Here is a 12500-nt window from a genome sequence, read left to right on the forward strand (position 1 = left end):
TATTCTATTCTACTCTATTCTATTCTACTCTATTCTATTCTACTCTATTCTATTCTTCTCAATTCTTTCCCATTCCATTGCATTCTATTCTACTCTATTCTATTCTACTCTATTCTTTTCCATTCCATTCCATTCCATTCTCTTCAATTCCCAGCAGGGAGGGAACTGCCTGGAGTTCGGAGACAACAAACTGACTGAGGGAGGATGTGGAGAAAGAGGGGGAAAGAAGTGCCCTTGCCCCTGCCAACATGGGAAGGAGACCCTAGAGACAACAGATCCGGGGAAACTGAGCCGCCAGCTGAGTCCTCAGAGCATCAACACGGTGGTGGCCTTCTCCGTCCTGTCCCCGGAGATTAAACAGGCCATCGAGAGCGTCAAGTACATCGCCGAGAACATGAGGAGCCGCAACAAGGCCAAAGAGGTGAGTGGCAAGCTAGTGTTAGCCTGCAATGGAGAAATGCATTAGGTCTAGCTTAATTAACACCAACTAGCTTTACCTTCAACAAGGCCAAAGAGGTGAGTGGGTGGGCCTGCAAGTTAGCTTTGTTGAAGTTCAATGGAGAAATACAGTAGGTTTAACTTTGGGTAAACACCAACTAACTTTAGCTTTATCAGGCCAAAGAGGTGAGCGAGATTTTGTCTGTCATTGAGCACATGCGTTTATTCAGAGAACTCTTACAATACAGCTAAAAACCAAGGCCAAATAGGTTATAGGGTGGACTAGAATTGGTGTATATGTTAGCTTTGTTAGCGCACAATGGGGAAATAGGTTCAGCTTTGACTAAAAACAAATCGCTTTAAAATGCCAAAGAGGTGAGTGGGTGGGCTAGCATTAGCTGCTACCATCAGCTTTATTAGCGTGTAATGGAGAAATAGGTTTAACTTCGGCTAACAACAAATATCTTCCACTAACGACAAGGTCAACAATGTGACTGGGTGGGGGCAAGCATTAGCGTACAGTATATGTTCGCTTCATTAGCGCACAATATAGAAATATATTTAATTTAGGCAAACAACAAAAAGCTTAAGCTTCGGCTAACAATAAAAAGCTTTAGCTTTAACCAAGGCCAAGAAGGTGTGTACAGTTAGCCCATACAAAGCTCTGTTAGCGTACATTGAAGGAATAGTTTTCTCTCGCACTGGGTCTTCATAACAAAGATCATGTTCGCTACTCTGCTTTTCAGGATGCTCACCCATTGTTTGTTGATACTCAAATTCAATTTCAAATTTATTTTATATAGCCCTTCGTACATCAGCTGATATCTCAAAGTGCTGTTCAGAAACCCAGCCTAAAACCCCTAACAGCAAGCAATGCAGGTGTAGAAGCACGGTGGCTAGGAAAAACTCCCTAGAAAGGCCAAAACCTAGGAAGAAACCTAAAGAGGAACCAGGCTATGTGGGGTGGCCAGTCCTCTTCTGGCTGTGCCGGGTGGAGATTATAACAGAACATGGCCAAGATGTTCAAATGTTCATAAATGACCAGCATGGTCAAATAATAATAATCACAGGCAGAACAGTTGAAACTGGAGCAGCAGCATAGCCAGGTGGACTGGGGACAGCAAGGAGTCATCATGTCAGGTAGTCCTGAGGCATGGTCCTAGGGCTCAGGTCCTCCGAGAGAGAGAAAGAAAGAGAGAAAGAGAGAATTAGAGAGGGCACACTTACAGTTTTTTCGATTGCTAAACGACAGTGGACACAACTGGAGTCACATGTGCAAAAGTCTAACTACAGTCTGCACAGCAGCAGTTCATGTGGACCAAACTCTAGTTCGTTTTTCATTGCTTGAACACAGTTTTCAAAACTCTACACACTTATCCCATGACTTTAACCACAACCTGCACAACACTGTGGATTTACAGCACTTTGTTCAAATGCTAACACACTGCTGTCAAAACTGTGAACCACACATTCAAAACGGAATAGATTTCAGCCTTGTGCCTTTCAAACACTGCTGATTGCAATTTCAGCTGAAAGGCTAAGCAGGTGTCTTGTTTTAGACTTGTTAGTGAACACACACACATATTACAGTATATATAGGTAGAGCTCAGAAAGACTCATTTTGGAAATGGAACAAGGAAGATGGGTTCGTGGAGGGAGAAGGGTGGCAGGGAGAGGGCGGATGCGTGGAGGAAGACAAAGAAGGCAAAGAGCTGTTATTTCAGATGAAATAAGGGCTACACTTATAGACCATGTCGTGAACCATGGTCTCTCATTGAGAGATGGGTTGAGGGTGCAACCCAATCTGCAAAGATCCACAGTGGCATCTGTAATGCAAATTTTCCATCATGCAAACAGGTGAGAGTTACATCCTTACAGTAAATGAAAACATTACAGGAATCTATTTTGTATTGCAATTATAGAATATTTACACAGATATATATTACAGTAAGTTTGACTGTAAAATATATTTTTACAACAGGACCCAAAGGCTACCCCCAACAGGGGAAGAGGAAAAATATTTTCAGATGCGCAGGAAAATGCTATTGTTGACATGGTTGTTGTCAACAATGCAATAAAACTGCGGGAGATTCAAGATAGAGTGCTGGCTGATAATGATATATTTGAAAATGTTAATTCTGTCAGCACAACAACTATTGCTCGAGTCCTAAAGAAACACCAAGTTACAATGAAACAGTTATACACTGTACCGTTCGAGAGAAACAGTGAACGGGTAAAAGAGCAAAGATACCAATATGTCCAGTTAAGACGTCTGAGGTTACGTACACAGCTATACAAAATATTTACAGTAAAAAAAAACACTAGCATTTCTACAGTAAAACTGTGCACTTACTGTTTTTCAGAGAGTAATGGAGGTGGAAGCACTGGAAAGACCACATTCATATGTATTTATCAATGAAGCTGGATTTAACCTTGCCAAAACACGGCGCAGAGGAAGGAATGTTATAGGTCAAAGGGCCACTGTGGAGGTTCCAGGCCAAAGGGGGGAAATATCACCATGTGTGCTGCAATGGCCAATGATGGTTTGCTTCTCAACACACCACTCATTGGCCCATACAACACAGAAAGGCTTATAGCTTTCCTAGAACAGCTCTATGCTCAGCTAGTGCCAGCAGAACAGGGGAGCCAGTAAGAAACCCCCAAGTTTTTGTCATAGTTTGCGATAACGTTGCTTTTCACCACTCTGCAGCTGTCACAGATTGGTTTGCAGCACATCACAGATTTATGGTTTTGTACCTGCCTGCATTTTCACCCTTCCTCAACCCAATAGAGGAGTTTTCTCTGCCTGGAGGTGGAAAGTGTTTGGTCACCACCCACATGACCAAATGTCTCTTTTGGAAGCCATGCGTGCCGGATGTGAGGACACGAGTCCAGAGGACTGCCAGGGATGGATAAGGCACTCCAGAAGGTTCTTCCCCAGGTGCATGGCAAGAGAAAACATTAGATGTGATGTTGAAGAAAACCTGTGGCCTGATGCTAGAGAGAGGCAGGATTAGCCCCTCAATTATTTGTTCGAATTACAGTATGTACTTTTAGTTTCTTTTTTTCTCATTACTGTAATTCCGTAAATTACTACAGACTATTGAAGCAAACTGCTAATTTTCATTTACCTTAAAGAATTGTTATGTTCTAAAAAATTTAATAAATCATGTGAAAGAATGTCACTCTTTTCTTTGAAGAAAATATTACTTTGTATGAAGTCACTGAAATTGTTCAAACTGTAAAGATGAAGAGTTTGTATTTTCTGTATTGGTGTTTGATGCTAGTGTTTTTACTCTCAGTGTGTTCTGAGTGACAGTGTGTGTTATCTCAGTGAGGGTTGTGCATAGTGTTTGGCTGCACTGAGCGTGTTTTGAGCCATGTGTTAAGAGTTGTGTTGCTTGGAATGAGTTTTGCAGGTGATGTGAACTGTTTAGCTCAGGTGACTGTTGGTAGTGCAGACTGTAGTTAGAGTTTTGCACATGTGACTCCAGTTGTGCCCACTGTCGTTTAGCAATCGAAAAAAACTGTAAATTCACACAGGACACCGGATAGGACAGGAGAAGTACTCCAGATATAACAAACTGACCCTAGCCCCCGACTACTGCAGCATAAATACTGGAAGCTGAGACAGGCTGAGATACTCCTTTGTTTATAATATCAACCAAGTGGAGCATTGTTGGATGGAACACTGTTTCATATCTCTAATGAGTTTAAAAAGTTCTCTCTCTGGACAATACAAGAGAAAATAGTTTAGTGAAAAATAAGTCCCTTGTTCTTTGTGTTGTCTTCTGAGGTTGAACTCTCCCCTTGGGGGGAAAGCTGTCTTTGATATGTAAAGTACTTCTCTTCTCAATCAGCTTTGTCAGGCTGCCTGTGTGTGTGTGTGTGTGTGTGTGTGTGTGTGTGTGTGTGTGTGTGTGTGTGTGTGTGTGTGTGTGTGTGTGTGTGTGTGTGTGTGTGTGTGTGTGTGTGTGTGTGTGTGTGTGTGTGTGTGTGTGTGTGTGTGTGTGTGTATGTGTGTGTGTGTGTGTGTGTGTGTGTGTGTGTGTGTGTGTGTGTGTGTGTGTGTGTGTGTGTGTGTGTGTGTGTGTGTGTGTGTGTGTGTGTGTGTGTGTGTGTCTGTGTGTGTGTGTGTGTGTGTGTGTGTGTGTGTGTGTGTGTGTGTGATTCTGACACTGATGAATACCATTAACATACTAATGTTCTATCTGTCAGTTATAGTAAGGGGATGTTTCCACAAGTAGTCAACTCAGTTTTTCCTTTCTTTCTTTCTTCTCATCCTCACTTTTTACCCAACCCTCCTCCTTCCTTCATGGTCCAAAATCATGTCCTTTTCTCCTTTTCATCGCTGCCTCTCCATCCATCCCTCTCTCTCTCTCCCTCTCTCCCTCCCTTCATCCCTCCATCCATCCATCCATCTCTCTCTCCCTCTCTCCCTCCCTTCATCCCTCCATCCATCCATCTCTCTCTCCCTCTCTCCCTCCCTTCATCCCTCCATCCATCCATCCATCTCTCTCTCCCTCTCTCCCTCCCTTCATCCCTCCATCCATCCATCCATCTCTCTCTCCCTCTCTCCCTCCCTTCATCCCTCCATCCATCCCTCTCTCTCTCCCTCTCTCCCTCCCTTCATCCCTCCATCCATCCCTCTCTCTCTCCCTCCCTTCATCCCTCCATCCATCCCTTTCTCTCTCCCTCTCTCCCTCCCTTCATCCCTCCATCCATCCATCTCTCTCTCCCTCTCTCCCTCCCTTCATCCCTCCATCCATCCCTCTCTCTCTCCCTCTCTCCCTCCCTTCATCCCTCCATCCATCCATCTCTCTCTCCCTCTCTCCCTCCCTTCATCCCTCCATCCATCCCTCTCTCTCAGGTGGAGGATGATTGGAAGTACGTTGCCATGGTGATAGACAGAATCTTCCTGTGGGTGTTTGTGACAGTGTGCATCCTCGGAACCCTCGGCCTCTTCCTGCAGCCTGTCATTGGCTTCCTGTCATAACCCAGAACCAATAAGGGCTCACTGACACCACCGGCTGCCTCCACGTGTCGACCAGTCACCAACCAGTGTTGTCAGTCCATCGCCACCAAATGGACTTGTTGGCTTTGTGTTGAAAATTCTAAATAAATAAATGACACAATCATACGGTATATATTGTAGACAGCAAGAACCAATCAACAGTCACCAATCGGAGTCGCCGGGTATGAGTTAGAACCAAGAACCAATCAGAGTCGCTGGATGTGAGTCATAACCAATTACCAATCACATAAATCAGGTTTCTGTCGTGAACCAATCTCGGTTATTGTGCTATTGTGTCTCAACCAATCAGATTGACATGACACAGTGCATTCTTGTAAAAAAAACTACAACCAACCAATCAGAAATCCCGTTCTTGCATGTCAGGCGATTAAAATCCATCCATGTGATTTAGAACACGACAATGACGCTGTTCTTATCAATGTTCTAGAAGGTATAATTGGCAAGGCCTCTGTAAATACGTGCTGGATTAACTTAGCCTGAACGGTTTCCATCCAGAAATAGCAGCTTCCTCTTCTAAACAGATATTAATTATTCTAAGGGATTTCTATCATCCGATTCCATGACTATTAATTTGTTTTTTATTCATTCTTTTTTATTAAATTTCTGGATTCAACGATCTCCTGAAATACAATACGTAGATCATGCATGATGGATTTAGAATGGCTGCTTCCCAATTGGCACCCTATACCTTACATAGTGCATTGCTTTTGACAGAGCCCTGTGGGCAGCACTATGGGCCCTGGTCACAAATAGTGCACTATATAGGGAATAGGGTGCCATTTGGGATGCTGCCAATGGGTGACCAGGGCCACCGCATCTATATATAATTACTATAAGACAATTCTATAATAATTATAATTATATTACTATACAGTACTGTCAGATTTTAGGATAACAGTTTTTTTTGTATGGTTATTGTCATTAATCCAACGCATTAAGGCTTTTGGTTGTTTGTTTCATTAGCAATGCACACCTCGCACTCAAGTGACTGTCACTTTGGTACGTTTCATTAGCAATGCACACCTCGCACTCAAGTGACTGTCACTTTGGTACGTTTCATTAGCAATGCACACCTCGCACTCAAGTGACTGTCACTTTGGTACGTTTCATTAGCAATGCACACCTCGCACTCAAGTGACTGTCACTTTGGTACCGATGTCTCCTGCTTTCTGTATAGTATGGATGCACTACTTTATGGATTTGGAATAAATGCAATATTTCTCCCAAAATATGAAAAGCATCTCACTGATCTGTACTGTTTAAAGACTGTTGCAGTATGGTGTCTGTTTATAGACTGTTGCAGTATGGTGTCTGTTTATAGACTGTTGCAGTATGGTGTCTGTTTATAGACTGTAGCTAGACTGTAGAAGTATGGTGTCTGTTTATATACTGTAGCAGTATGGTGTCTGTTTATAGACTGTTGCAGTATGGTGTCTGTTTATATACTGTAGCAGTAAGGTGTCTGTTTATAGACTGTAGCACTATGGTGTCTGTTTATAGACTGTTGCAGTATGGTGTCTGTTTATAGACTGTAGCAGTAAGGTGTCTGTTTATAGACTGTAGCAGTATGGTGTCTGTTTACATACTGTAGCTATACTGTAGCAGTATGGTGTCTGTTTATAGACTGTTGCAGTATGGTGTCTGTTTACATACTGTAGCTAGACTGTAGCACTAAGGTGTCTGTTTACATACTGTAGCTATACTGTAGCAGTAAGGTGTCTGTTTATAGACTGTAGCAGTATGGTGTCTGTTTACATACTGTAGCTATACTGTAGAAGTATGGTGTCTGTTTATAGACTGTAGCTATACTGTAGAAGTATGGTGTCTGTTTATAGACTGTAGCTAGACTGTAGCAGTATGGTGTCTGTTTATAGACTGTAGCTAGACTGTAGCAGTATGGTGTCTGTTTATAGACTGTTGCAGTATGGTGTCTGTTTATAGACTGTAGCAGTATGGTGTCTGTTTATATACTGTAGCTAGACTGTAGCAGTAAGGTGTCTGTTTATAGACTGTAGCAGTATGGTGTCTGTTTACATACTGTAGCTATACTGTAGCAGTATGGTGTCTGTTTATAGACTGTAGCAGTATGGTGTCTGTTTATATACTGTAGCTATACTGTAGCAGTATGGTGTCTGTTTACATACTGTAGCTATACTGTAGAAGTATGGTGTCTGTTTATAGACTGTATCTAGACTGTAGCAGTATGGTGTCTGTTAATAGACTGTAGCTAGACTGTAGCAGTATGGTGTCTGTTAATAGACTGTAGCAGTATGGTGTCTGTTTATATACTGTAGCTATAATGTAGCAGTATGGTGTCTGTTTATAGACTGTATCTAGACTGTAGCAGTATGGTGTCTGTTCATTGACTGTAGCTAGACTGTAGCAGTATGGTGTCTTTTAATAGACTGTAGCAGTATGGTGTTTGTTCATTGACTGTATCTAGACTGTAGCAGTATGGTGTCTGTTAATAGACTGTAGCTAGACTGTAGCAGTATGGTGTCTGTTTATAGACTGTAGCAGTATGGTGTCTGTTTATAGACTGTAGCTAGACTGTAGCAGTATGGTGTCTGTTTATAGACTGTAGCAGTATGGTGTCTGTTCATAGACTGTAGCTAGACTGTAGCTTGTATGGTGTCTGTTCATAGACAATAGCTAGACTGTAGCAGTATGGTGTCTGTTTATAGACTGTAGCAGTATGGTGTCTGTTTACATACTGTAGCTATACTGTAGAAGTATGGTGTCTGTTTATAGACTGTATCTAGACTGTAGCAGTATGGTGTCTGTTAATAGAATGTAGCTAGACTGTAGCAGTATGGTGTCTGTTAATAGACTGTAGCTAGACTGTAACAGTATGGTGTCTGTTTATAGACTGTAGCTAGACTGTAGAAGTATGGTGTCTGTTAATAGACTGTAGCTAGACTGTAGCAGTATGGTGTCTGTTAATAGACTGTAGCTAGACTGTAGCAGTATGGTGTCTGTTTATAGACTGTATCTAGACTGTAGCAGTATGGTGTCTGTTAATAGACTGTAGCTAGACTGTAGCAGTATGGTGTCTGTTTATAGACTGTAGCAGTATGGTGTCTGTTTATAGACTGTAGCTAGACTGTAGCAGTATGGTGTCTGTTCATTGACTGTATCTAGACTGTAGCAGTATGGTGTCTGTTAATAGACTGTAGCTAGACTGTAGCAGTATGGTGTCTGTTTATAGACTGTAGCAGTATGGTGTCTGTTTATAGACTGTAGCTAGACTGTAGCAGTATGGTGTCTGTTTATAGACTGTAGCAGTATGGTGTCTGTTAATAGACTGTAGCAGTATGGTGTCTGTTCATAGACTGTAGCTAGACTGTAGCTTGTATGGTGTCTGTTCATAGACTATAGCTAGACTGTAGCAGTATGGTGTCTGTTTATAGACTGTAGCAGTATGGTGTCTGTTTACATACTGTAGCTATACTGTAGAAGTATGGTGTCTGTTTATAGACTGTATCTAGACTGTAGCAGTATGGTGTCTGTTAATAGAATGTAGCTAGACTGTAGCAGTATGGTGTCTGTTAATAGACTGTAGCTAGACTGTAACAGTATGGTGTCTGTTTATAGACTGTAGCTAGACTGTAGAAGTATGGTGTCTGTTAATAGACTGTAGCTAGACTGTAGCAGTATGGTGTCTGTTAATAGACTGTAGCTAGACTGTAGCAGTATGGTGTCTGTTAATAGACTGTAGCAGTATGGTGTCTGGTAATAGACTGTAGCAGTATGGTGTCTGGTAATAGACTGTAGCAGTATGGTGTCTGGTAATAGACTGTAGCAGTATGGTGTCTGTTCATAGACTGTAGCAGTATGGTGTCTGGTAATAGACTGTAGCAGTGTGGTGTTCCTGTATAGGTAGAGGTTCTGAGATGTCTCTTACACATATATTTTTCATTTTGCACATAAGAAAAATGCAAAAACAATAAGATGATGAGAATGAAAAGACCAAATATATCTCCATGTTCAGGAGAGGTAAAACTACCTACACGGCTGTCCCCCCTTAGAAATATGACATACAAATAAAGAGTCGTCATTGTATATTAAATGAAATAATAGTTAACATTATTTGGAATCAATGCACTATTTATCCCCAAATAAGACAGGATCTGCAGTGTTTGATCGTTGTCATGGTTATCAAGGCCACATAATGGAAACAGAACCCACACCAGTGATCCCAGGCCACATAATGGAAACAGAACCCACACCAGTGATCCAAGGCCACATAACGGAAACAGAACCCACACCAGTGATCCAAGGCCACATAATGGAAACAGAACCCACACCAGTGATCCCAGGCCACATAACGGAAACAGAACCCACACCAGTGATCCAAGGCCACATAACGGAAACAGAACCCACACCAGTGATCCCAGGCCACATAAAGAAAACAGAACCCACACCAGTGATCCCAGGCCACATAACGGAAACAGAACCCACACCAGTGATCCCAGGCCACATAACCGGAACAGAACCCACACCAGTGATCCCAGGCCACATAACGGAAACAGAACCCACACCAGTGATCCCAGACCACATAACGGAAACAGAACCCACACCAGTGATCCCAGGCCAATAACGGAAACAGAACCCACATCAGTGATCCCAGGCCACATAATGGAAACAGAACCCACACCAGTGATCCCAGGCCACATAATGCAAACAGAACCCACACCAGTGATCCCAGGCCACATAACGGAAACAGAACCCACACCAGTGATCCCAGGCCACAGAACGGAAACAGAACCCACACCAGTGATCACAGGCCACATAATGGAAACAGAACCAACACCAGTGATCCCAGGCCACATAACGGAAACAGAACCCACACCAGTGATCCCAGGCCACATAACGGAAACAGAACCCACACCAGTGATCCCCTAACTCTGCTTTAAACATCCACCTTTGAAAACAGCCTGTAGGAGTAAACAAAACGTATCACGTTAAAGCATTGGCCAACCACGTACTACACCAGACCCTTAAGGGGTAGTTGGCATTGGCCAACCACGTACTACACCAGACCCTTAAGGGGTAGTTGGCATTGGCCAACCACGTACTACACCAGACCCTTAAGGGGTAGTTGGCATTGGCCAACCACGTACTACACCAGACCCTTAAGGGGTAGTTGGCATTGGCCAACCACGTACTACACCAGACCCTTAAGGGGTAGTTGGCATTGGCCAACCACGTACTACACCAGACCCTTAAGGGGCAATTGGCATTGGCCAACCACGTACTACACCAGACCCTTAAGGGGTAGTTGGCATTGGCCAACCACGTACTACACCAGACCCTTAAGGGGTAGTTGGCATTGGCCAACCACGTACTACACCAGACCCTTAAGGGGTAGTTGGCATTGGCCAACCACGTACTACACCAGACCCTTAAGGGGTAGTTGGCATTGGCCAACCACGTACTACACCAGACCCTTAAGGGGTAGTTGGCATTGGCCAACCACGTACTACACCAGACCCTTAAGGGGTAGTTGGCATTGGCCAACCACGTACTACACCAGACCCTTAAGGGGTAGTTGGCATTGGCCAACCACGTACTACACCAGACCCTTAAGGGGTAGTTAGCACCAACACACTCCTACACACACAAATAATAAATTAATCATCTTCTTTTGATTGCGCATCCATCTTCAAGAAAATCAATCTCTAAATCAATCCCTACCCCTGACTCCTGACCCCTACACTCTATTTGATAGCCTCTCACTGTAGATCTGTATTGATTAAGCCAATATGGCGTCTTTGGCAGAGGTCCTCACATTCATTCATAGCCTGGTTCCATATCTGTTTGTGTTGGCCAAACAGCACAAAAAAAGATGTTGAACCAGGATACTAACGTATTGCTTACACTCGTTTCTTTCAGATCAAGCTCAATGCATCCACTATGTACATGTCAAAGGGTCACGGTTGATTTAAGATCCGTGCCTCGTGGGGACGGCTGCTGAGATACTCTGTGGACCAGTCCCCTATTTCATCCCTTTTCTTCCTCTCCTTTCCGTCTTCCTTTCTTCCCTCCGTTGGAGCTGTCAGAGCTCATCACTCCGTCCTCCTCGTGTCCCTGTATGGTGAAGGCCTATCGGGTACATGGAAGTACACACAAACACACACACCGTGAGACCCAGAAGATCACAGTCAGTTTGACTCACTTGGTAATGCAATCTTCTAGGCCAGCTCATTGTGCCATGGAGGTTTTAGCCCGGAGGACAGAGACACTGGGGAGGACAGGGGTGTGTGTGTGTGTGTGTGTGTGTGTGTGTGTGTGTGTAGCCTAGTGCCACATGGACACAGTTAATAAGGGCCGAATAAAAGGCAAGTGGAGGCGATGGGCCTGACTGGGTGAACAGAACTGTTACGGTCACGGTCGGCTGAACGGACACACACACACACACACACACACTGTTAGGGAAGTAGTCTTTGGTTTAAGGGCTTCGGAAGTCTCACTGGAGTAATTTCTGCTATGTATAGAGGGGTAGAGAGAGGTAGAGAGAGAGAGAGGTAGAGAGAGGTAGAGAGAGAGAGGTAGAGAGAGAGAGGTAGAGAGAGAGAGGGAGAGAGAGAGAGAGGTAGAGAGAGGTAGAGAGGTAGAGGAGGTGTAGAGAGAGAGGTGTAGAGAGAGAGGTGTAGAGAGAGAGAGGTAGAGAGAGAGAGGTAGAGAGGTAGAGAGAGGTGTAGAGAGAGGTGTAGAGAGAGAGACGTAGAGAGAGAGAGGTAGAGAGAGAGGTAGAGAGAGAGAGAGAGAGGTAGAGAGAGAGAGAGGTAGAGAGAGAGAGGTAGAGAGAGGTAGAGAGAGAGGTAGAGAGAGAGAGGTAGAGAGAGAGGTAGAGGTAGAGAGAGAGAGGTAGAGAGAGGTAGAGAGAGAGGTAGAGAGAGGTGTAGAGAGAGAGGTAGAGAGAGAGAGGTAGAGAGAGAGGTAGAGGTAGAGAGAGAGAGGTAGAGAGAGGTAGAGAGAGAGGTAGAGAGAGAGGTAGAGAGAGAGGTAGAGAGAGAGGTAGAGA

At 43.8% G+C, this 12500-nt stretch overlaps 1 protein-coding gene across 1 annotated transcript; it reads left to right on the forward strand.

Annotated features, from left to right (window-relative positions):
- Positions 1-154: 154 nt before the first annotated feature.
- LOC121845400 (neuronal acetylcholine receptor subunit alpha-3-like) lies at positions 155-6702 on the forward strand (the record flags this gene model as incomplete). Its single annotated transcript, XM_042316680.1, has 2 exons — positions 155-421; positions 5309-6702. Coding segments are annotated over 2 exons (393 nt in total), but the record flags the coding sequence as incomplete, so codon positions are not given.
- Between the last annotated feature and the right edge of the window lie 5798 nt (positions 6703-12500).

This window comes from Oncorhynchus tshawytscha, unplaced genomic scaffold, assembly GCF_018296145.1.
Source record: "Oncorhynchus tshawytscha isolate Ot180627B unplaced genomic scaffold, Otsh_v2.0 Un_contig_1538_pilon_pilon, whole genome shotgun sequence".
In the NCBI taxonomy this organism is placed as follows: domain Eukaryota; kingdom Metazoa; phylum Chordata; class Actinopteri; order Salmoniformes; family Salmonidae; genus Oncorhynchus; species Oncorhynchus tshawytscha.